Here is a 26,623-nt window from a genome sequence, read left to right as displayed (position 1 = left end):
ACAGACTTGAGTACTTAATGTCTTGTTATTATTTACATAAGGTATTGGAATGAAATTGATTCTCTATATTAAGATGTAGGATTAACTTTATAATTGGATTCTTAAGGAGTTGGTACTGTCCTATAGGTCCTAATGGTCCCCACTTTGAGCTCATATACCTTGTTGGCACAAGTTATGAGGCTTAAATTAGCTCTAAGTTCACTTTTGTGCATAAGGGCATTTTGATAATTACACACACGCACAGACACACACACACACACACACATATATATTGGAGAAAGAGAGAGTGTGTAAAAAGCGTAGAGTAGGCAATAGTTTTTATTTTCTTAGTTTTTTAGAGTAGGAGTGGGAATAGGAATTTTCATTTCTAGTCTTCAATTTTAGCTTTTAAGATTACATTCTTGACTTTTTCTTTAATTTATACTCCAAGGGGCAAGTGAAGTTAAGGTTTTTCCATCTCTCAATTAAGCTCTCCAATAGTTTTATTTGTGTAATAATTGAAAAAAAAACTAACTTCTATTAGTGGTTATAATGAATGAAATGAGTAACCAGGGGGAGTATGTACATGTTGCAATAGTTGAGAGGGTTGCAAGTTAAAGCAATCTTGGGAACATCCCTAGAAATTATTGAATTGATTTTCTTGAGTAGAGTATACGCTTATTTAATTGGTAAGAAAGACATCTAAACCATCTTATTACGAAAACTAGAGTAATTAGAATAAGTTACACTTTGTTGAGATAATTCTCTATCAAACTGAGAAAGAACCTTTGGATATAAACCTTTGACTTAATCCTAAAGTCTTAAGCACTAGTTTAGTGCTTGGTAAGTGATATGGAGTTGGGAATGGTGATTTGAATGGATCTATACTCTTGGAGCCCGCTTTCTTTTAAATTTATGCCTTTTAAGTTCTCATTTCTATCCATTGCCTTTAAAATGAATACTTTTTGAGTTTCCAAACAACATTCTTACCCATTTTCCCTTACCTTTGATGTTATCAAGTAAGAATTCCATATAGAGACAACCTAATCATTATACAACTATTAGTGTTTTTTTTTTGTTTAAAAACTAAGAATTCCAAAGACTAATCTAATTTAATTTATCATTGTAAAAAATTCACTACCAAGTACTTTTGTACAATCTAATAAAAAGAAATAAACTAGAAAAAATATGAACTAACTTGAAATTTTCAATTTTTTTTTTTTTTGTCTATAATTGAGAAACATAGTAAAAAAAATCAACATATAGTGCTTCTTGTTTGAAGAAATCCTCATCTTCTACGATCTTATCATAGAGAGCTTCAAATAAATAGGTTTTTCAGAAGTAAGATCAATAAAGAGTATCAATCTCTTTGAACTCGGGTTATAGCCATTGAGATAAAAGATGATGAGATCATCTTCATACAACGATAGACTAATGTGTGCAAGTTAATCAACAAAACTCTTTATGAACTACAAACTAAGTGATACATATGTTGCCACTAAATGTTGAGAGAAAGATTCTCCTTTAGATGCATCACTCTAGGTACATAGAAAACTTGGCATAAGTGTTGGCTAACTTGAGTCATTCCTCGCAAGAACTAAAGGCAAAGACAATAAAGGGCATCTTAAGCCATTCCTATCTAATCCAATGGATATAGACAAGATTATTGATGATATGCCGATCTTGAGGAAGTGTCCAAGATAGGCATGGGATTAAGCCATCAAGATAGCCTAATACACCATAACCAAGAAGAAGCAAATGGAATTGAGCATGCTATGAGGAATAATAGTTGGGCAATTATGTTTATTAAAATGAGTGCATGCATATTTGTAGCAACACCCGATATAAACTATTAGTGTTTGGACACTTTCTAAGAAGACCTCTTTAGTCATGGTAGAATTCATTCTAGATGTAGGAATGACCATAAAAATCATTCATACCTTTAAATCAATAAGGTGTATGCAAAATTATCCTAAGTATCTTTGGGTCTATGCAACGGAAGCATATAACATATAAGAACTATAGATCTAAGTGCTCAAAATACAATACCTATGATCTAGATGTTTCCGAATTAATTTCAACCAGTGTAAAGGAAGTCACAAATCTCAAATACCTCACGATTTTCTTACTAATGACCATTTTTTTCGAATCTTGGCACATTAAAATGGTGGAATCCTCTTTGTAAGAATATAGGTTGGGGTTCCTTTCTTGGGAAAAATGAATGGAAAATATATAAGCCCTAAAACCCTAAGGAGGTTTATATAGGTTTACTTGTGGACTTAAGTGTCTTGAGCCTATATTGGGCTTGAGTCACTCAATCTAGCCCACAGGGTCCAAATTAATTAGTTAGCTTTATTAGGTTCCAATGAATTAATTAGCTTAATCTAGAAAGATCATTTATAAGCTCTTATGCAACTTTATGAATTATATTAGTATTATATTAGTATTATTTTAGAATATATTACATATTTTTTTGTTCTTTTTTTAATTACAAATTTATTTTTATTAATCAAATGTTTTTTTTTGTTAAATAATTAATATAAAAAATAAAAAATAAATCAAATGAAAAAAATAAATTTATAATATATGGAGTCTATTTATTCCAAATCTTAACTTAGGATACATATCCCTTATAGAAAGGATATAAAAAAAAGTTGCATATGCATAATATATCCCACCATTTATCCTATTTTATGTTTATTTGAATATAAGATATGATGAGTGATCAATAACTAAACATGGGATGAAATTTATTACATCTCTTATCTTATTTCTTGCTATATCTTGTTAGTAAAAGATGGTCTTCTCATGAGTGGGCTTCAACTCTTTCTTCAACATGATGCATGCAACTAGGGTCTTAACCCTCCACTGTTTCTAGCTCAAAATAATCTTTAATCAAAGAAACATCCTAAAAAGGCCTACTATATCAAACCAAGTAACAACTCATGTTATAGAAGCCCATTCTACAAAACCAACAAAGCTACAAAGATAAATGTTAAGACTACAATTTCATGAATCTTGAAAGATGTTTGTACATTGTTTTATATTTAAGGAATGAAGAAAATGAACCTCATAATTTCATCAAATCGCAAGACTACTGGTTTTATATCATTTTCAAATGTGCATATTGAGTAAGTAGACTAAGAGGTGGTGCGGCCCCTGTCACTTAGTAGATCTACCATTAATTCCATTAAGACTACTAACAAATACAATCTTTGTCCTATTCATACATGCATATGAAAAGTGAAAATCAACAATATTTGGCTTGCAAAGTCTCAACTATGCACCCATATTATAGATGTTCAAGACTCTTGAGAGTTTAGGCAAAAAGTGAGTACCTATTATAAGTGTCATTCTTGTCTCACCAAAAAGTCCAGTAGAGATTTTTATGTAAGGAATACAATACAAATGATCATATGGCACAAGACATGTGAAGGCGTATGAAGGAAGAATCATTCAATTTATATGATATTATTGTATTAGCCATTTGCAAAACAATTGTACATGGTTCTATGATAATTAAGTTCAATCGGATTAGAGAATGGGGGAATAAGTGCATATATAAGTTGAAATGGAAAGTGTGAAATCAATCATCAACACTAGCAAAGTAAAATTGAAATTAAATACACAAACACACACACACACACATTTGATGTGGATACACCTTTTTCCCTAGGATCTTATATAGATTAGAACTTACATAGATCCTCATGTCCTTAATGCAACACCTTGTGATCCTTAATAAACACCCCAACCTCTTGATGGGTTTAATAGATCAGACACTTTCAATTCTTTCAAGATTGTTGTTGAAAGCTTGAGAGATAAAAAAACTAGGGCTATAAGGATGGTTATGTTCTGATTACTACTCAAAAAGAGCATATTTTAGATAATAATTCTCATGAGTTTCACATCTTTTGAGTAGTAATTATGCCTAAAACACTCAATTAGCATGTTGTTGCCCTTGCAAGAGCTACTAACAAGTTTTATGAAGTTTTGGAGTCATTTCAAGGTATAATTTTGATAAATTGGTGACAAAAGAGATTAATCAAATTGAAGAAAACAAATAAAGTTGATGATGATCCAAATGCATAATGAAAGAAGCAATGCAATCAGTTTGGATTGGGATTTGGAGCTTAATTGAAGATGGTGGAGATGGATTAAACATGAAGAAATGAGATAAATTGCAAAGAGGAGCCGAAATAGCATGATTTTCGATTTCGCATGACCATGCGAAATTTTCGCACAGTCATGCGAAATGAGACAGAAAGGTTATGGCTGCAGCACCAAGGGAAATTGTGAGAAAGTGATTTCGCACAGTCATGCGAAACGCTCCAGAAGAACGAAATTGAAGTTGTTGGATTCTCCACTTCGCACCATCATGCGAGATCACTTGGGGCTCGTGCGAAAGTGCATTCTCTCCAGATTCCTTGATGAAGAAGCATCCGGAAGACCTCTAAAATGTTGCCAAGTGTCCTTTTTACTTTGGCCTATAAATAGAAACGGGATTTACTCATTTAAAGGACTTTTGATTCATTTTCTAATTGTAATAACTTTTCATACTTCTTCCCTCTATATACAATTCTCCACTTTCTTTCAGTTTCTCTTATTTTCTCGGTAGCCAAACATGTCTTGTGAGATCAAATCTCCAAGCATGAGTGGCTAAATCTCGTTTTTCTTGGAGGAGGGAGGATCTAGAGGTAAGATCTATGGTGAATTAGAGAATTGAGCTTGAATTGCAAAGGTAATTTGATCTAATTGATTGATTAACTGAAATTTGGGGATTTTTCTCTTCAAATTGTCTTGGATGATTACTACAATGCAAGCTAGGTAGATTCATTAAATTCTTAATGCTAGATTTAATGAGATTGAATAGTTGCATTGTGTGAATCATTGGAAGATAATTTAAGATGAATTGAATATATGATTTGAATTGATCTCTTGGATTAGATTACCTAATTTGAAGAGAAATTAGATCTAGACCTAAAGCTAAATCAAAAATCAGTTTAGATGAAAATTTAGGTTTTCAATCTAACTTGATGAAAATTAGATCTCAACACCTATTCACCATGGAAATTGCTCTCTAGAAAATCCTAACTCCGAGAATCTCCCATCTTATTCATTTTCCTCTCAATTTGAATACATTGTTATTTTGGAATTTTATCATGCAATTTCAAGTCAATTTCACTTTATCACAATCATTTCTTATCATCTCATCCAAGCCTTAATCACCAAGAATAATCCATCCTTGTGGACGATACCTAAAAACCACTATGCTACAGTAGTTTGTACTAAAACCACTTTTTGATCGGGTACAAATTGCTATAGAAGAGTGAATTAGGTTATAAATTTTGTTTTGATCCAATAAACGACAAAAATCCGAGCGATCAAAAATGGCGCCGCTGCCGGGGATGGTGCCAAGGTGATTGAGGCATTTTCTTTGGTGAGGATTAACCCTTGTGATCCACATCACAAGATTGGTGAAGTTCTCTTTACCGATTCTCCATTTTTTTTTATTTTTTTTTATTCCATTTTTTATCTTTTATTTTTCTCTTTTGTTCTTTTTGTTTTGTTTTGGTTTCTCTTAGCTTGTTTTGTAGGCTCTCCATTGCATGCTACATTGAGAATAAAACTCAAGGGAGAGATTGAAAAGGACTTATATTGCTAATCATTTTTGGTTTGTGATCCAATTGTTGAGGAAATGGAAAATCAAGGGGAAAATCAACAAACTCAACAAGGACCAAACAATGGCAATTCTCACATGTCTAGATCAATGAGAGAATATATGCATCCTCAAAGGATAGGCATGGGATCATGTATAGTTCTTCCTAATGAGCCTATTGTGATAAAAACTCACTTGGTACCCCTTCTACCTCAATTTCATGGAATGGAGAATGAGAATCCTTATACTCACATCAAGGATTTTGAAGAAGTTTGTCATACTTTTCAAGAAGGGACTGCATCCATAGAGCTCATGAGATTGAAGCTTTTTCCATTCACATTGAAGGATAAGGCTAAATTGTGGTTCAACTTATTGAGGCCCCAAAGCATAAGGTCATGGTTGGAACTACAAACAACCTTCTTGAAGAAATTTTTTCCCATACATCGCACAAGTGGCTTGAAAAGGCAAATTACCAACTTTGTGGCATTGGACAATGAAAAATTTTATGCTTGTTGGGAAAGATATATGGAAGTAATAAATGCTTGTCCTCATCATGGTTTTGACACATGGATGTTGGTGAGTTACTTCTATGAGGGCATGTCGCCAACTATGAAGCAATTGCTAGAAACCATGTGTGGAGGTGACTTTATGAGCAAAAGTCTTGATGAAGCTTTTGAATTTTTGAATTATGTGGCTGAAATATCAAGGTCATGGGATGAGCCACATGAAAGGGATTTACACAAGTCCAAGTCTCAAAGCAATTCAAAAGGAAGAATGTATATGTTGAATGAAGATGTTGATCTACAAGCTAAAATGATAGCTTTGACAAAAAGGCTAGAGGAACTTGAAGCTAAGGGATTTCATGAGGTGAATGCAATATATGATAATCCAATTTACATGGAGCAATGTTCTAATTGTCAATCTATAGAACATGAAGTGAGTGGTTGTCCTACAATACCATCCATGGGGGAAAGACTTGTTGAGAATCATCTGAACATGTCATGGAATTGTGGACAAGAACAATTTTCTTCAAGGCAACACTCACAAAGCCAACAATTCATGGAAGACTCTCCACAACAAGTTTCTTTGGTTGAGCAAGCTATTGTAAACTTGAGTAAAATTTTGGGTGATTTTATTGGTGATCAAAAGAATATCAATATTCAAGTAAACCAAAGGATAGATCATGTGGAGACATCTTTCAATCAGAAATTTGATAGCTTGCAAACCAATCTCACACAAAGGATTGATAATATGCAGCTTGCTATTTCTAAGCTCACAAGCATGCATACGGTGCAAGAAAAAGGAAAATTCTCTTCACAACCCCAACAAAATCCAAGTGGAGTCCATGAAATTGGAGAGACAAGTGAAAGTTTTATTGAGAAGGATGAAGTCAAAGCAGTCATTACCTTAAGAGGTGGTAAGCAAGTTGATCAACCTATGCCAAAACCAAAAGAGAATAAAGAAGAGGAACAAAAGGAAAATGTGAAAGAACAAGAAAAAGGGGAAGAGGTGAATGAGGATGATAGATCAAAGGAAGATGAGATTGTTAAAGAAGAGGTTAAGAAGAAAGATATGCTCTTAGCTCCACCTTTTCCCAAAGCTTTTCAATCCAAGAAAGTGGTAAATAATGCTCCAGAAATTTTTGAAGTTCTCAAGCAAGTCAAAGTCAATATACCACTCCTTGACATGATAAGACAAGTTCCAACCTATGCCAAGTTTCTTAAGGATTTGTGTACCATAAAGAGAGGGATGCATTTGAAAAAGAAAGCTTTCTTGACTGAACAAGTTAGTGCAATCATCCAATGCAAAACCCCAATCAAGTATAAGGATCCGGGATGTCCAACTATCTCGGTGAATATTGGCAACACTTTTGTGAAAAGAGCACTTTTAGACTTGGGGGCAAGTGTGAATCTTCTTCCTTACTCGGTATATAAGCAATTGGGGCTTGGAGAACTAAAGTCTACTTCCATCACACTTTCATTGGCGGATAGATCGGTTAAGTTTCCAAGAGGAATTATTGAAGATGTGTTGATCCAAATCGATAACTTCTATTATCCGGTTGATTTTGTGGTGCTTGATACGGAACAAGGAACTAGTAGACTCAACCATGTTCCTATTATACTTGGTCGACCTTTCCTTGCCACAGCAAATGCATTGATTAATTGTCGAAGTGGGGTGATGCAACTTACCTTTGGTAATATGACAATTGAGCTGAACATTTTTCATTCATGTAAGAAGCATGGTACCAAAGAGGAGGAGGAACTTAAGGAGGTTTATTTGATTGAATTGCCTATGGAAGAGCTAGTGAAAGAAAATGTTGAAGATAATTTTTCAAAACTCGGTGAAGTAATTTCCAATGAATGGATTGAAGTTTGGAGGATCAATGAAGAAATTCAACCTTTGAAGTTAATGAAATGGTCTTTCAGCTTCAAGAAAGTGAAAACCATGAAGCATGGTGTGCACAATAATCCAAAGATCATGAAAAAGAAGCTCAAGGAATGGCATGACCAACTTATTCAAAGGAACAAGTTCAAAGAAGGCTATTTCAAGCCACATATTTTTCCGGGAAAGCTTAAGTACCAAGGAGTTGGTCCATTCATTGTTTGCAAGCCATATCCAAATTGAGTATTGATACAAATGTTAATGGGCTTAGTCATGTCAATGGCTAGCTAGCCCAATGGTTTCTCATTTCTCTACTTTTATTTGAATTTTGATTTTTTTTTCTTTTAGTTTTCATTAAATAAATTCATCTCAATTCTTTGATTTGTGTTTTGAAGGACTTTTCCGGATGGATGGAATGCATGAAGCAAAGGAAAAAGGAGTTTTAATGGCCCATCACCAATTTGCGTCTTCATGCCAAAACAAGGGAGTCTTCATGCCAAAACAGGGGAGTTTTCATGCTAAAACAAGGGAGTTTTCATAACTTCAGAAATGTGCAAAACGAGTCTCTGTCCCAGTTGGCATGATCATGCGAAATTCTCGCATGACTGTGCGAAACTAATGTGGATGACTGCAGAAATTTCATGCATCTGGACCATTTCGCATCAACATGCGAATTTTCGCATGACTATGCGAAATTCTGCTGAAGGTTATAGTAAGAGAGAACTCTCTTGACTAATTCGCATGTACTTGCGAATTTTCGCATGATTGTGCCAAGTTCTTTCAAAAGAAGAAAGTGGTTGCAATACACTTCATCTTCTTGTCTAGTTTGCACACTTGTGTGAAATTTTCAAAAACTCCATGAGAATCATCGACTTATCATTGAAATCATGTTTTCGTTGGACATTGTCATCATCTATACCTTGATTTTACTCCATAAATTGTGTCTCTAACATAGTTTTTTTTTATATAGATTTGTTTTCATATTTTCTTCTCTTATGTCATTCATATCCAACAATTCTCATGTGTGATCTTATTTTTGTTTTAGCTATTGAAGCTGAAATTCATGAGAGATTGAGGTATCTTCCCTTCCTTTCTTTGTATATTTTCATTACACATTGAGGACAATGTACAAGTTAGGTTGGGGGGAGGGTTAAAAATGAAGAGAAGGAAATATGTTATTAGTTTTATTAGTTTTTTCTATAATTTTTTTTTTTCATAAATCACATTTGTGACTTATTTGGTGAAATTTTTTTGAGATGACTATAGCATTTGTGATTGATGAATGAGCAAACCTAACTTGAAAAAAAAAAAAATTTGATTTAGAATACTAGCTTATTTGCTTGATCTTAGAAGATTGGTTATGTGAATTAAAGTTGATTTGACTTTGAAGTCTTCATTTTCCAAAGGGTCATTTCTATTTGAGTCTTGACACATACTGTGCACTCTAGACCCCGGATATAAGATGAAAAACTATTCTAACCTTAAGACTTGGACTTAATTGTCTTATAACATTGATTACTCTTGAATTGAGTTGAGACACCTTAAAAAGAGGCCAATGCGCCCAATTCAAAAAAAAAAAAAAAAAAGGTCGATTGAATAAAAAGATTGAGTTATGCTTTCCTTGAAACCTGAGCAAGGTCCGAGGGGTATATGGCCTAAAGGTCTTTAAAACCTGGTGCCCTAAGCCATTATGGTTGGGAGTCATCGACCTCAATGCTTGTTACATGGGTGGATAGGTCAAGTATGAGCTCAATTGTAGGTGCTAAGGTATTGGATCCTAATTTGAGGAGTCCGGGGTGAAGTCTGAGAAGTTAGTGGCTGGTTAAATAGTCCTATAAACTTGGTGCCCTATGCCTTATGGTTGGGAGTCATCGATGAATCCCCGCTACATGGACCATATACTTGGAGATACCTTTAGCATTGCACTCCTACAATAAGTCCTTTGAAAAAAAATAATAATAAAAAAATAAAGATAGGTGTGTTCTTAACCTATGAGAGAGTGATTTTTGTTGTTTGAGATAAATTGAGCTAGGTTGGGGGGAGAATTAGTTTTGAGTACTATATTTGGGGGCTAGCTTAATTACACTCAAGACTTGTTTGGAAAGATTGTTTGGGGAATGAAGATGGATATGTTTTTGATACCTTGACTTACATGATATTCTTTCTATTAGAGATAGTAAATAAGTTGGGATTTTGTTGATACCTATGGATAGTAGGGTGTGCTTCTTTATCAACCATTTATGCTATGGAAATTTCAAATATATTTTTTCAAATGATTTGCTTATGTGACTTATGATTTCTTTTGTTTGGTATTGTTTTTCTTTCCTTTTGTTATACCATTGCTAAGGGACTAGCAATGTGTTGGTTGGGGGGAATGATTACTACTCAAAAAGAGCATATTTTAGATAATAATTCTCATGAGTTTCACATCTTTTGAGTAGTAATTATGCCTAAAACACTCAATTAGCATGTTGTTGCCCTTGCAAGAGCTACTAACAAGTTTTATGAAGTTTTGGAGTCATTTCAAGGTATAATTTTGATAAATTGGTGACAAAAGAGATTAATCAAATTGAAGAAAACAAATAAAGTTGATGATGATCCAAATGCATAATGAAAGAAGCAATGCAATCAGTTTGGATTGGGATTTGGAGCTTAATTGAAGATGGTGGAGATGGATTAAACATGAAGAAATGAGATAAATTGCAAAGAGGAGCCGAAATAGCATGATTTTCGATTTCGCATGACCATGCGAAATTTTCGCACAGTCATGCGAAATGAGACAGAAAGGTTGTGGCTGCAGCACCAAGGGAAATTGTGAGAAAGTGATTTCGCACAGTCATGCGAAACGCTCCAGAAGAACGAAATTGAAGTTGTTGGATTCTCCACTTCGCACCATCATGCGAGATCACTTGGGGCTCGTGCGAAAGTGCATTCTCTCCAGATTCCTTGATGAAGAAGCATCCGGAAGACCTCTAAAATGTTGCCAAGTGTCCTTTTTACTTTGGCCTATAAATAGAAACGGGATTTACTCATTTAAAGGACTTTTGATTCATTTTCTAATTGTAATAACTTTTCATACTTCTTCCCCCTATATACAATTCTCCACTTTCTTTCAGTTTCTCTTATTTTCTCGGTAGCCAAACATGTCTTGTGAGATCAAATCTCCAAGCATGAGTGGCTAAATCTCGTTTTTCTTGGAGGAGGGAGGATCTAGAGGTAAGATCTATGGTGAATTAGAGAATTGAGCTTGAATTGCAAAGGTAATTTGATCTAATTGATTGATTAACTGAAATTTGGGGATTTTTCTCTTCAAATTGTCTTGGATGATTACTACAATGCAAGCTAGGTAGATTCATTAAATTCTTAATGCTAGATTTAATGAGATTGAATAGTTGCATTGTGTGAATCATTGGAAGATAATTTAAGATGAATTGAATATATGATTTGAATTGATCTCTTGGATTAGATTACCTAATTTGAAGAGAAATTAGATCTAGACCTAAAGCTAAATCAAAAATCAGTTTAGATGAAAATTTAGGTTTTCAATCTAACTTGATGAAAATTAGATCTCAACACCTATTCACCATGGAAATTGCTCTCTAGAAAATCCTAACTCCGAGAATCTCCCCTCTTATTCATTTTCCTCTCAATTTGAATACATTGTTATTTTGGAATTTTATCATGCAATTTCAAGTCAATTTCACTTTATCACAATCATTTCTTATCATCTCATCCAAGCCTTAATCACCAAGAATAATCCATCCTTGTGGACGATACCTAAAAACCACTATGCTACAGTAGTTTGTACTAAAACCACTTTTTGATCGGGTACAAATTGCTATAGAAGAGTGAATTAGGTTATAAATTTTGTTTTGATCCAATAAACGACAAAAATCCGAGCGATCATGTTCTTACATATTTTTCAACTTAATAAAATCATATATTTATACCAAAAACCTAAGAGATGACTTTGGAGAGCAATTTGAAATTTTAGTTTTATAAAAATACCCTTGGAAATATGAAGAACTAGATTAAATATATAAAATGGGCTTGATTACATATACATGGAGAGCCTAGCATTTGAACACCTTAGGGGAACGTTCGAATGTTGGAAGACATTTGAAGGCCTTATAGGACATTCAAACACCCTGCCTTCCTTTTTAATTCCTAACATCATTTTTTGTCATTTCTCCAAAATAGACACTCGATAACTATAACATAATCATTCCTTAAAGGTCTATTTACTTCAAACACACGTATACTTCATAGAAAAATCAACTCTGAAGCAACTTGAAGTTGAATAGCACCAAAAAAAACCGTTGAAAGTAAGATGCAATGAACTCAATACATAAATAGAATAACATTGTTAACCTAAATTAATACATCAATAATTATAGAGAATTAAAGTTTTAGAATCCCAAATTAAAGAACTATAAGGTATTATCTTGTCATTTTTAAAATTCAATCAAATAATGTTTTTAATCATATGACTAATGGTGCTATAGATGAGGAAATGTGGGATAATCACTCCCGCTTGACCATTAAAGCCTAGTTTAAGAAAAAGAAAGGTGAAGTAATAATAAAAAAATACTATTAAAAAAAATTGATGAATATTTTATTGTATCATTAGTTTAAGCATTTATAATATGATGTTGCGACTATTTCCTATATATATATATAATAAATCCAATGGCTTACTCCCAATAATAACTCTTAGGGTTTGTTTGAAAAAAAAATTCAACAATAGCTCTCACAAAATTGGTTTTCGAGAACACTGTTTTAAAAATAAGTTGTTTATCCTTTTCAGATAAAATTTTATTTGGGAACTCAATATGAAAACAATTTTTTTAGTCTGTTCTCTATGAAGCATCATGCATTTATGTAGAATACAATATTCTTACCCTATTATTCTTTGTATTTCCACTTATTTCTTAAAAAAAAAAAAAAAAAACTCTACAAAAAACTACATGAAAAACACCTCAATTTGTCAAATGCTTTTTTTAAGTTCAAAAAATTATTATTATTTTTGTTCTAAAGAATAGAAAATCATTTTTAGAAAGAAAAAAAAATCCAAATCTACCTTTAATATCTTCTAGCTATTTTAGTATTTTTTAACTTTTTTTATTTTACACATATCAACTAGTTCTCATTCTTATCAATACTTGTACTACTTAGATGTTAAAAATGGATTTTTCTTATGAACAAAGGTGTACTTGATGCAAATTAGGCCAAGAAATCTACATGTTCATTATCACTTTATGAACATTGTTCTATCCTTTGGAAGTTCTTCAACCACTTTGGTTCGTTGGGTTATTTGTTCTATTTTTTATAGTGCCAATAGTGATTTTCACCCATAAACACTCCTTTATTGGATAAAATTGGATAAAATGATGTTTAGTTACTATATATGTATGTGTATAATTAGGCCTTCATTCTCCTTGTTTGGTAGTTAAGAAAGTGAGAGAAAATGACTGAAACTAGAGAGTATAAAGGGAAAATTCAAATTCAAAAATTGATCTTTGAATCTAATTGTAACAATAATGTTCCAACAAAATATTTTCAATTTCTAACAACCTAACCTATTTATAGTTAACTATCATCAAAGTGGCAAGACTTTTTTATGCTTGATTGGAGCCAAAATATGTGCTCTAATGGCATATATTCGATATGATTTATACACCATAAAACACTTAAATCATCCGACTTGATCAAAATTGTTGCTAAGGCCTTAGCCATGAGTTTAACTTGCATTTTTGAAAATTATCTCAAGTTTCAAGAAATAAAAAGGTGCAAGTTGAATCACTTTAAATTTTGAAAGATTAAGAAATGATTTAAATAAGGAAATAGGCAAGTCAAAACTCATGGACTATGAGAAAAGGCAAGCAAACATAGATAATGAGGCATAAAGCAAATTCATCAAGTTGAATGGAAATTCGAAATGCAAAATTTGGTTGCAACATGTAATCTGACTTTGAAATGAAATTTAGAGCACTTTCCAAAGTCAATTTTAGGCAAGATATATATTGTGTCGAAGATATATAAGTTAGAAATCCAATGATTTAAATAGTGTGTAAATTGGAGCTAAAACGAAGAAGTTATGACTATTTGAAAATAACTGTACAAAGTTGAAGGACCATTTCAAAATGATTTTGAAATCCAATTTGAAATAACCCCAATTTTGAATTCACACACTACCACATTGATATTTTGCCTCCTTTACTTTGGAAATTGCATCTTGGGCACTTCATCTGCCCTAAGTGGACCCCACACAACTAGAAATCACGATTTTATTATTATTATTAGTCATTTTAGCTAATTATTTGTAAAACAAGTGGCCAATAGGAACATTTCACGTGTTAGGTTTTTTTGATGGAAACTATCAAAACTCAATATTTAGGTTTTTTAGGCAGTTCTTGATTTTGTTTTTTAAAAGTAGAGATGGCTTAATGATTCTTGGGGAGAGGGAAGAAGACTTTGAAGGTTTTTCTTGGTTTGTTTTCTTTCTTCTTTTTATTATTGAATACATCATTGTTTTTAATTTCTTTGAATTCAAGAATGGTTCTTTCTTATTATTTTATGGCCTATATATGTGAGGACATGTCCATAAGAGGCTGAAAAGCCATCTTGGGGTGAAACATGAAAACCTAAAGTTAGATCCAAAGGGAAACAATGGGTGAAATCAGATTAATAATGGAATGAATAAAAGCTTAGGACATTAGTATTGAGATCAAAATACCCTCTAAAGTTAGTTTGACTTAGGAGATGATATAATCGCATATTCCTTGATACTAGGGATTCTTGGTAATTCTTGATCTCTAGTTATCAAAGGTTTTGTCATTGTTATCTACCATGAGGCTAATCTACACAAATGGTAAAAGCCTAAAAACCTTAGACTGGCCTAAACCTAAATTTCATGTCATTTATTAGGTAATTCAATGTAATAAAATATTAAAAGTTAATATAGGATCAACTTTGAGGTGTGGAACTCAGGTTAATCTCACTAGACCATGCATTTTGATTACCCTAAGACTATTAAATTATATACCATTGTTTCATCTAAAGGTTTTTACTTGAAGTTGGGTTGTGGACCCCCAATTTTGATTAATTGAATTAAAAATCAATAATTATTCTATAATTTAAATAGTTTTATTTGGGAAATTTTCATCTATATTTTATTATGATTTATTTGAATTAGATATTTTTTTTATCTTTAGTAAATAATTAATCCTTTGAATATAAGAACAAATAAACATATTAGAGCTAATCTCAGAGGATGACAACCTGGAATACTACAAAGTCGTGGTAACTTTATTTCTGATTTTTCTTGGCCAAAGTTATCATGTATTTAGACTTTAGTATTTTATTTACAACATAGATTTACAATCAATGCCACATCATCCAACCATAAAAACAATTATTAAAAAGCTTAGTTGTCCAAGCCTAATAAGGAAAATTATGAAAGAAAACTAATCTCAATAGTTTAGATTCAAAAATAGCAATCCAAGTGTCTTGGTATCAAAACATTTCGATATCACAATGCCAATGTATGTACAAGTTGAGGCTCTAATCAAAATGTGTAATACATGAGATTAGCAATTTGGAAATTGATTACACTTGAAAGAAAAATTAATGAAGGTTGGGGTTTCAAGTAAAAATGTTTTGCAATTGTTTGATGTGTGATAATGTATCCCAATTTATGTTTTTATAACCAAAAGGAAGAAAATACCCATTATAAAGCAATTGTTACAAAATTATTTGACTACCTAATCAACCTAATGACTAGCCATTTGACATTAAATGCATGCACTTGCTAGTGACCCTTAGGCCTCATCAAGCACAATTGATTTACCACATGCCACAATCAATCAATAAGTGAGACATGGTTAACATCTTATAAAAGTATTGTAATGTAGCATAAAGCCGGAAAAAAAAAAAAAAAGGATTGAACACATCAAACCCAAGAAAATCTAGAATCCACCATATTCTATTGACTGAAAATTCAGAACAAAAGACGAAAAGACTTTTTTTTCATCATTTTCCCTCATATTTATCCTTTAATGTCTTCACACCTTCCAAAACTTTGGAAATGAAAACTCAAATATCTACCACAAGTAACTAAGCTTTACAAGTCTCAAGGTTTCTAAAGTAATTTATTATTATTTTAAAACTAGTTGATTTGGCTATTTTCTTGGGACTAGTTGTCTTGTGTCAGTCCCCTCTACTTGAACAAAAATCAGAGGCTCGTCAGATGAATGGTTGATTACTACTCAAAACATGCTATTTTGTAGCTTGTAATTAGCTCTTTTAAACACCATTGAGTAGTAATTATTGCCTTTTAACCCAATTAGCATGTTAGGAGCCCTTGCAATCGTTTCTAACAATTGTGTTAAGTTTTGGTGCTTTTTGATAGCTTTATGCTCACCAAAGCAATTTAAGAATGAGGGAGAGCTATTTATAGTTCAGGGCAAAGCTTTTGAAAGCTTAAATTTATGAAGAAATCAAGCTATGGAGCCTCATAATCCTTTGCCTTAGTGGTTCAAAGTATACAAGGAAGAAACAATGGAGAAGAGGAAAACAGGGGATGAAAACAGGGGACACAGCTTCAGTCTTTCATTGCACTTTTGGAGCACTTCCCGAAGTCCATTTTTTACATTCTATATACCATTTCAAATCTCAGAAAGTCAAGAATCCAACGGTTCAAACCATGTATGATTTGGAGCTGAAATGAGAAAGATATGGCCTCTGGAAGACAACTGCATCAAGCTGAGCGAAAATTTCGCACGATGGAAATCAAGGTGCGAAATCCTCAATCCACTGTGCGAAAATTTCGCACACCTCAAACCAAAGTGCGAAATTGGAACTCAGCGTGCGAAAATTGGATATTTTTGCCGACTCTTTTTCTTCTGATATTTTTGTGTCTAAATTTCCATTTTCTCCTTGTATTCAACCACTCATGTAATTCCTTAGCTAGGAAGTATCCAAGGAAGGGTAAAATTACCTTCCTATATAAATTCTCTTGTAATCACTGAAAATGGATCTTTTCGGGGAGCTTTCTCCAGGAGACCAACTTATGTAACTTTGATATACAGAGATCTCTTTTGTTTATTTTCTCTCTTCTATTTTCTATTTTCTTGCAAGCCAAACACCCTCTGAGGATGTTTTCCCAGAGGATGAGAGGCTAAACCAAAAGTTTCTTGGAGTAAAGGAAGCTAGGTGAAAAGTCCAGATTAAAAGGTGGAAAATTTCCGTGTATTAAATTCAGGTAGTTGGAGTCCATAAATGGTTTCTAAATTCAAAGTTTTGCTTTAAATCCCTTAGGATCACTTTGACTGGCCAATACATGGTAAGCTTAAGGTCTCTGTGGATGCTTATTGCTAGATCCATATCAGTCCATTAGTTATCATGTACGAGCCATTGGAAAGTGATTCAAGGTGATAGCCCATAGTGTCTTAAGCCATTAATGGACCTTGACTACCATCTCTAGTGACTTTTTATGGATTAAAACTTCATTGTCAAACCTATACCGATTCGGGAAATAACTATAGGTTAAATCCCCAATGCGAGGAGAAAAATCCGGAATTTTCCACTTTGCATCTGGTACTTGAACCTAGCAACCTTTAGCTCCGGGAGACTTTCTTTTTTCCACTTTTTACTTAGTTCTATGTGAGTTTAGTTTAAATCACCACTTTCAAAACAATTTTAGTTTCTTTTAAATTTCAAGTTTGTGCTAAAGGAAATCATCAGAATCAATTTCTAATTTAGAATCTGTCACTGATAGAGTGAAAACCCATCCCTGAGTTCGACCCTAGAACTGCTATACTATAGTAGCTTTGCTACGCCAGTATAAGGTCATAGGTTTTATAAATATTTTTTATTAAAAGACCCGGCTGGGAACTCAAGCGAATCAAATGACGCCGTTGCCGGGGATGGTGCCACAATACAGTGATACAACCTTTTTGAGGCTACTTGTGATTTTTATCACAAGTTAGGTGAGTTCCTTTTTCACTAATTTCATTTTCTTTCATTTTCCTTTTGTTAATTTTAATTTCATTTTCTTTCTAACCTTAATTTTTTTCTTTTCTTTTCTAGATTCCTTTTGTTTTTGTTGTTTTTGTCTTATTTCAGGTAAGTAGTAACTTGTGCATGCCCTATTGGATTAGGGACCAAGAGGGAAGATTAGTAAGGATTGAGAATCCTCAAGACACAGAGTTGGATATCTGTGTAAATATCATGGACCCTCCACCAGAGGATCAGAATTCTCAACAAGGTCAAGGGGGTAATCCCAATGCATACCTATCCATGAGGGATAGAATGCATCCCCCAAGGATGAGTGCACCCTCATGCATCCTGCCCCCTCTTGAGCAGTTGGTTATAAGACCCCATATTGTACCCCTCCTACCAACTTTCCATGGAATGGAGAGTGAGAATCCATATTCTCACATTAAGGAGTTTGAGGAGGTGTGTAATACCTTTAGAGAGGGAGGAGCTTCAATAGACTTGATGAGACTCAAGCTATTCCCTTTTACTTTGAAGGATAAGGCAAAAATATGGCTTAATTCTTTAAGGCCAAGGAGCATAAGGAATTGGGTTGATCTTCAAGCTGAATTTTTGAAGAAATATTTCCCCACCCATAGGACTAATGGGTTGAAGAGACAAATCTCAAACTTTTCTGCAAAAGAAAATGAGAAGTTCCATGAGTGTTGGGAAAGGTATATGGAAGCCATCAATGCTTGTCCTCATCATGGTTTTGATACATGGCTCTTAGTGAGCTATTTTTATGATGGAATGTCTTCTTCCATGAAGCAAATTCTTGAGACCATGTGTGGGGGAGATTTTATGAGTAAGAATCCTGATGAAGCCATGGACTTTTTAAGTTATGTGGCTGAGGTGTCAAGAGGATGGGATGAGCCCAACTCAAGAGAGAAAGGAAAGTTTCCCTCTCAACAAACCCAAAATCCAAAGGCTGGAATGTACATGTTGAGTGAAGACGTGGACATGAAAGCTAAAGTGGCAACATTAGCTAGGAGGTTGGAAGAACTTGAGTTGAAAAAGATGCATGAAGTCCAAGCTATTTCCGAGACTCAAACCCATGCCATGCCATGCACAATTTGCCAATCATGTGATCATGTGGTAGATGAGTGCCCAACCATGCCAGCCGTGAGAGAAATGTTAGGTGATCAAGTGAATGTTGTGGGGCAATTTAGGCCCAACAACAGTGCATCCTATGGTAACACCTATAATTCAAGCTGGAGAAACCACCCAAATTTCTCTTGGAAACCAAGACCACCTCCATACCAACCACAAGGCCAAATCCAAGCACCTCAACAACCATCTTCAGTGGAGCAAGCCATTGCAAACCTAAGTAAAGTCATGAATGACTTTGTGGGTGAACAAAGGGCAATCAACTCCCAATTGCACCAAAAGATTGAGAATGTTGAGAGTTCTCTAAATAAGAGAATGGATGGGATGCAAAATGATCTATATCATAAGATAGATAATATTCAGTACTCCATCTCTAGACTTACCAACCTCAACACAGTGAATGAGAAAGGAAAATTCCCCTCTCAACCAAGCCAAAATCCTAAGGGTGTTCATGAAGTTGAAACCCAAGAGGGGGATTCTTCAAAGTTGAGGGAGGTCAAAGCTGTGATAACCTTGAGGAGTGGAAAGGAGGTTGATCAACCCTTGCCTAACTTGGGGCCTGATGAAGAACTCAGATCAAAGGGACCCTTGATTAAAGAGGGCAAAAACCAAGAAGAGCAGAGTGGGAAGAAAAGTGCATCCAAATCAAGCATTGAAGAAGAACCAAGGATAGTGATTAAGGAGGATATGATGAAGAAACATATGCCTCCCCCTTTTCCTCAAGCTTTACATGGAAAGAAAGAAATCAAGAATTCATCAGAAATTCTTGAAGTGCTGAGGCAAGTGAAGGTGAATATACCTTTACTTGATATGATCAAGCAAGTCCCCACATATGCAAAGTTTCTAAAGGACTTGTGCACAGTCAAGAGAGGTTTACAGGTGACAAAGAATGCATTCCTCACTGAGCAAGTGAGTGTTATCATTCAGAGTAAGTCCCCAGTTAAGTATAAAGATCCGGGATGTCCCACCATATCAGTCAACATTGGAGGGACACATGTGGAAAAAGCTTTATTAGATTTGGGAGCAAGTGTGAATTTGCTCCCATACTCTGTGTATAAGCAACTGGGACTAGGAGGATTAAAGCCCACAACCATGACCCTCTCTTTAGCTGATAGGTCTGTCAAAATCCCAAGGGGAGTGATAGAGGATGTTCTAGTTCAAGTGGACAAATTCTACTATCCTGTGGATTTTGTGGTGCTTGATACTGATTCCTCTGTCAAGGAAGAAAATTATGTACCAATCATCCTAGGGAGATCTTTCCTTGCTACCTCCAATGCTATTGTTAATTGTAGGAATGGGGTGATGCAGCTCACATTTGGAAACATGACATTGGAATTAAACATATTCCACTTATGTAAGAGGCATCTTTACCCTGAAGAGGAGGAAGGATTTGAGGAGGTGTGCTTGATCAACACTTTGGTTGAAGAGCACTGTGACAAGAGTTTAGAGGAGAGCTTGAAGGAAAACCTGGAAGTCCTTGAAGATGGGTTCCCTGAACCCTCTGATGTGCTAGCCATTATGTCTCCTTGGAGGAGACGGGAAGAGATCTTACCACTGTTCAACCAGGAAGACTCACAAGGAGTTGCTGTGGAGAACCCTCCAAAGCTTATTTTAAAACCACTTCCTCTGGAGTTGAAGTATGCATACTTGGAGGATGATGAGAAATGTCTAGTGGTAATTTCCTCAACCCTCACTAGTGATCAAGAGGATAGTCTTTTAGGAGTCCTCAGAAAATGTAAGAAAGCCATTGGATGGCAAACTTCTGATCTGAAAGGGATTAGCCCTTTGGTGTGCACCCATCATATTTATATGGAGGATGATGCAAAACCAGTGAGACAACCCCAAAGGAGACTGAATCCTCACATGCAAGAGGCGGTGAGGAGTGAAGTTTTGAAGCTACTTCAAGCTGGGATCATATATCCCATTTCAGACAGCTTGTGGGTGAGTCCCACCCAAGTAGTCCCAAAGAAATCTGGAATCACTGTGATCCAGAATGAGAAAGGGGAGGAAGTCTCTACACGTCCTACCTCAGGATGGAGGGTGTGTATAGACTATAAAAGGCTGAATTCAGTGACTAGGAAGGACCATTTTCCATTGCCTTTCATGGGCCAAGTCCTTGAGAGAGTCTCAGGACATCCTTTCTATTGTTTTCTAGATGGTTATTCAAGGTACTTCCAAATAGAAATTGATTTGGAAGATCAAGAAAAGACAACCTTCACTTGTCCCTTTGGTACTTTTGCTTATAGGAGAATGCCCTTTGGTCTATGTAATGCTCCTGCAACTTTCCAAAGATGCATGCTAAGCATCTTCAGTGACATGGTCGAACGCATCATGGAAGTTTTCATGGATGACATCACTGTATATGGAAGTTCTTATGAGGAGTGTTTGATGCATTTAGAAGCTGTTCTCCATAGATGTATTGAGAAAGACCTAGTGCTAAATTGGGAGAAGTGCCATTTTATGGTACAAAAAGGAATTGTCTTAGGACATATCATCTCCAAAAATGGCATTGAGGTAGATAAGGCAAAGGTGGAACTTATTGTTAAGTTGCCACCTCCCACAAATGTTAAAGGAATTAGGCAATTCCTTGGACATGCAGGATTCTATAGGAGGTTCATTAAGGATTTCTCAAAAATCTCAAAACCTCTGTGTGAGCTTTTGGTAAAGGATGCCAAGTTTGTGTGGGATGAGAAGTGTCAGAGAAGTTTTGAGGAATTGAAGCAATTCCTCACAACTGCACCAATAGTGAGAGCCCCAAATTGGAAATTACCTTTTGAGGTAATGTGTGATTCAAGTGATCTTGCTATGGGGGCTGTTTTAGGGCAAAGAGAAGATGGAAAGCCCTATGTGATCTATTATGCAAGCAGAACTTTGAATGAGGCTCAAAAGAACTACACAACTACTGAGAAGGAGTTGTTGGCAGTAGTTTTTGCCTTGGATAAGTTTCGTGCTTATTTGGTAGGGTCCTCTATAGTAGTGTTCACTGACCATTCTGCTTTGAAGTACTTGCTAACCAAGCAGGATGCCAAGGCAAGATTGATAAGATGGATTCTTTTGCTCCAAGAATTCAATCTCCAAATCAGGGATAAAAAGGGGGTAGAAAATGTGGTAGCTGACCACTTGTCCAGACTAGTGATAGCACATGACTCACATGGTCTACCTATCAATGATGACTTCCCTGAGGAGTCTCTCATGTCAGTAGATTTAGCTCCATGGTATTCTCACATTGCAAACTTTTTGGTTACTGGAGAAGTACCAAGTGAGTGGAGTGCTCAAGACAAGAGGCATTTCTTGGCTAAGATCCATGCTTATTATTGGGAGGAACCTTTTCTTTTCAAATATTGTGCAGATCAAATTATAAGGAAATGTGTTCCTGAGCAAGAGCAATCGGGAATTCTTTCCCATTGCCATGATAATGCATGTGGAGGTCATTTTGCCTCCCAGAAAACAGCTATGAAAGTGATCCAATCAGGCTTTTGGTGGCCCTCTCTTTTCAAGGATGCCCATTCTATGTGTAAGGCATGTGATCGGTGTCAAAGGCTTGGTAAGCTAACACGCCGAAATATGATGTCCTTGAACCCCATCTTAATAGTGGATATCTTTGATGTCTGGGGTATAGACTTTATGGGACCATTTCCAATGTCATTTGGACATTCCTACATCTTGGTAGGAGTGGATTATATCTTTAAGTGGGTAGAGGCAATCCCATGTAGGAGCAATGATCATAAGGTGGTACTTAAATTCCTCAAGGACAACATCTTTGCAAGATTTGGAGTGCCAAAGGCCATTATAAGTGACGGGGGAACCCACTTTTGCAATAAACCTTTTGAGACTCTTCTAGCCAAGTATGGGGTTAAGCATAAGGTAGCTACACCTTATCACCCTCAAACAAGTGGCCAAGTTGAGTTGGCCAACCGTGAGATCAAGAATATATTGATGAATGTGGTCAATGTGAATAGGAAGGATTGGTCTATCAAGCTCCTGGATTCCTTATGGGCTTATAGGACCGCTTACAAGACCATTCTAGGAATGTCTCCCTATCGCCTTGTCTATGGCAAAGCGTGTCATCTTCCAGTAGAGATTGAGTATAAAGCATGGTGGGCAATCAAAAAGCTCAACATGGATTTGACAAGAGCCGGGTTAAAGAGATGTTTGGATTTGAATGAATTGGAGGAAATGAGGAATGATGCATACCTCAATTCAAAAATTGCCAAAGCAAGATTGAAAAAATGGCATGATCAGTTGGTAAATCAGAAAAATTTTACCAAAGGACAAAAAGTTTTGCTTTATGACTCTAAACTTCATCTCTTTCCAGGAAAATTGAAATCCAGGTGGACGGGTCCTTTCATAATTCATGAAGTGCATCCCAACGGAGTGGTGGAAATATTCAATCCCACAGGCAATCAAACCTTCAAAGTCAATGGCCATCGTCTCAAGCCATTTATAGAGCCTTACAGTACAGACAAGGAGGAGATCAACCTCCTTGAACCACCACAACTCTGAGGGAAAGCAGGGTATCATGGGCTAAATAAGTCCATGAATTTTTTGTTATAGTTTTACAGTTATATCATTAATTTTATTTCTTTTTATTATAATTTTTCCTCAATCTTAGTTTATTTTGTCTTAATTCAAGTCAATTTTGATGATAAATTTCAGAAAAAATCATGAAAGGTGAGGAGAGCTCTTCAAAAGCAGAACAGGGGAGTAAAACCAAGGAAGCAGAGCACCTGATTTCAAGGTGCCAAAATTTCGCACACCTGATTTCAAGGTGCCAAAATTTCGCACACCCTAAAACCAAGGTGCGAAATCCTTGGGCCAAAGGAAGCAATTTTCGCACACCCCAATTTCAAGGTGCGAAATCTATCTCAAGGTGCGAAATCCGTTTTCAAGGTGCGAATTTCCTAAAATCCAATTTCGCACACCACTGTGTAAGGTGCGAAAATTTTCGCACTGTGCGAAATCCTCTCCTGGCACACGTGTGCCAATTTCGCACACCTCAAGCTAATTTTCGCACTGTGCGAAACAGTGTGCGAAAATTTCGCACACCACTGTTCAAGGTGCGAAAATTTCGCACACCCAATTCCAAGGTGCGAAATTTGCAGACCAAGGTGCGAAAATTTCGCATGGTAAAATTTTAAGTTCTAAAAATTTAAAACGGACTTTTAAATTAAAATTTTACCCCCGAAATTGTGCCTAACATCCAAAAACGACTTTTCGGTTGCCTTGGAAAATTTTAAAACATCAGAAACCCCTTAAACCTCATTCCTATATAAACCCTTGAGGTCCAGAAGCCCAAAGGACACCCCGCGCACCAGCTGTGAAATCTCTGGAATCCCGAACAGTCATCTACCTCCATTTCGGCCATGGCGAAGACCAGAGGAGGCCATTCCGCCTCCCCATCCTCACCGACACCTCGACCACATCGAGCCGCCATGGGAGCCGTAGCTTCGCCACCTGTTCAGGCCCCGGCCATTCCCCCATCTGAGGGGGAAGCTCCTTCTCAGCGTCGATACCCCACCAGGAGGCCACCCACGGACCCTGTGCCACTAGTCGATCAGGCCACGAGCCCTGTTTCTCGGCCACCAGCGAAGAGAACCAAGTTCTCGGGTCCTGGAGAGCCATCCCACGCACCTCAGCCAGACCCACCTACAGAGGACTCCCGGATTCCTGCGGATATTCCTCTCGAGACCGTTATCAGGCGTCCCATGATAGCTGGACCACCGATAGAGGGCAATTTGGATTGCAGAGATCGATCCTTCCACTCTGAGACCTACTTTGATATAGAGGCCCTCAGACAGCAGCCAGAGCTCCGAGATTCATTCCGACTGCTGCAGAGGTATCACATGGAGGGTCTTCTCACTCCTAGGCAATTCTACTATCCCAGAGTAGTTCTAGATTTTTATCAATCTATGACTACTCGAGGCCTCCGCAATCCTACTCTCATCCAATTTACCATAGACGGACGCCAGGGTGCCATTGGAGCTCGCCACATTGCTGAGGCCCTCCGTATACCTTATGAGCCCGTGTTTCAGGCAGATTTCAGGGAGTGGTCCTCATTCTCTCAGAGCGACATGGTCCGCATTTTGTCCAGGGGGACTTCTACAGCCTCGGTATTGACCAGGAGAGAGCTTCCATCTGGGATGCTCCTCATTGATGTGCTCCTGCGTGCCAACCTATTCCCCCTTCAGCATAAAGTTCAGAGGAGAGGAGCTATACTTGAGGCATTATTTAGGATTTCTGAGGGCTATTTCTTCGGCCCTCATCATTTGATTATGACTTCTCTTCTTCATTTTGAAGAAAAAGTCCATCAGAAGAAGCTTCAGAGGGCAGATGGCATTCCATTACTATTTCCGAGGCTCCTCTGCCAGATTTTAGAGCATCTGGGCTATCCTGAACAGCCCCGTCTTGAGAGGCGCCGCCATTGCAGAGAGGATTTCTCTCTCGACAAATGGCATCACTTGGTAGCCTACTTTGCACCCGAGGGAGCACCAGCTGTGCCTGCACCTCCAGAGCTACCCTGAGATGACCAGCTACCTCAGGCCCAGCAGGATGAGATTCTCACAGAGACCACACCTCCGACCCCTGCAACACCCACCTCAGTGCACATGCCCGAGGCTATACATTCAACCTCCCCTATCACTCAGGGTGCTCCACCAGTCGTACCAGCTACCCCAGCACCTCCTCCTTCATCTGAGCCCACTGTCATCGTTTCTCTTGTGGAATTCAGAGGCTTAGTGCGTTCATTGCAAACACTGAGCACTGCTCAGGATTCTATTATCCACCAGATGGCCACTATTCGTGCACACCAGGATCAGATCATTGCTACTCAGACCCAGCATACCACGATCCTTCATCAGATTCAGCAGCATCTGAGTATGCAGACTCCTCTTAGGCATGATAGGTCTGCACCATCCGAGCCTCTAGTGCCAGATAAGGAGAGCTTGCCAGCTGAGCAGCCTATACCAGAGGAGGAGATCAGAGCAGAGCCATCACATGACCCCACTCATATCTGATCTTTTTATGTTTTACTTTATATATTAGACTTGTAAATCCCATCTTTTGCATGTGTTATAAACTGGGATTGGAAATAGTACTTGAAATCATACATTGTATATTTCTTTTCCAAGTAATATATACATATATATATCCTTTTTTATTATATTCCCTTTTCTCATTACTCTTTTGTCTTTGGAACATGTGGTTTAAGGTATTCCATACCTCCTTTACACTCAGACTTTGTCTCACTCAAGAGGTACCACTTCCTCCCTTTATTTTTAATCGCTTTTGAAACATTGAGGACAATGTTCAACTTGGTTGGGGGGAGAGTTGAGAAAGGAATTTTTGTTGTTAATATTAATTCATTTTGGTATTTTAGTTGATTTTTCCTTAAAATTTAAAATTGCTAAAAGTTTTTTGAATCATTCTCTTTGGTTGTTAAAGATAGTTTCTCAAAAATAAAAT

General features: G+C 36.2%; 2 protein-coding genes across 2 annotated transcripts; both read left to right on the top strand.

Annotated features, from left to right (window-relative positions):
* Positions 1–6,235: 6,235 nt before the first annotated feature.
* LOC132254785 (uncharacterized) lies at positions 6,236–23,629 on the top strand (the record flags this gene model as incomplete). The annotated part of the gene is made up of 4 exons (XM_059741298.1): positions 6,236–7,147; positions 7,202–7,592; positions 22,416–22,544; positions 22,680–23,629. Coding segments are annotated over exons 1-4 (2,382 nt in total), but the record flags the coding sequence as incomplete, so codon positions are not given.
* Positions 23,630–24,525: 896 nt separating this feature from the next.
* On the top strand, positions 24,526–25,683 carry LOC104878567 (vegetative cell wall protein gp1-like). The gene is made up of 2 exons (XM_010649136.1): positions 24,526–24,948; positions 25,531–25,683. The coding sequence occupies exons 1-2, from the start codon at positions 24,526–24,528 to the stop codon at positions 25,681–25,683; spliced, it is 576 nt and encodes a 191-aa protein (XP_010647438.1).
* Positions 25,684–26,623: the final 940 nt, after the last annotated feature.

Source organism: Vitis vinifera, chromosome 2 (genome assembly GCF_030704535.1).
Source record: "Vitis vinifera cultivar Pinot Noir 40024 chromosome 2, ASM3070453v1".
Classification (NCBI taxonomy): domain Eukaryota; kingdom Viridiplantae; phylum Streptophyta; class Magnoliopsida; order Vitales; family Vitaceae; genus Vitis; species Vitis vinifera.
This window is presented reverse-complemented; position numbering and strand designations above follow the sequence as displayed.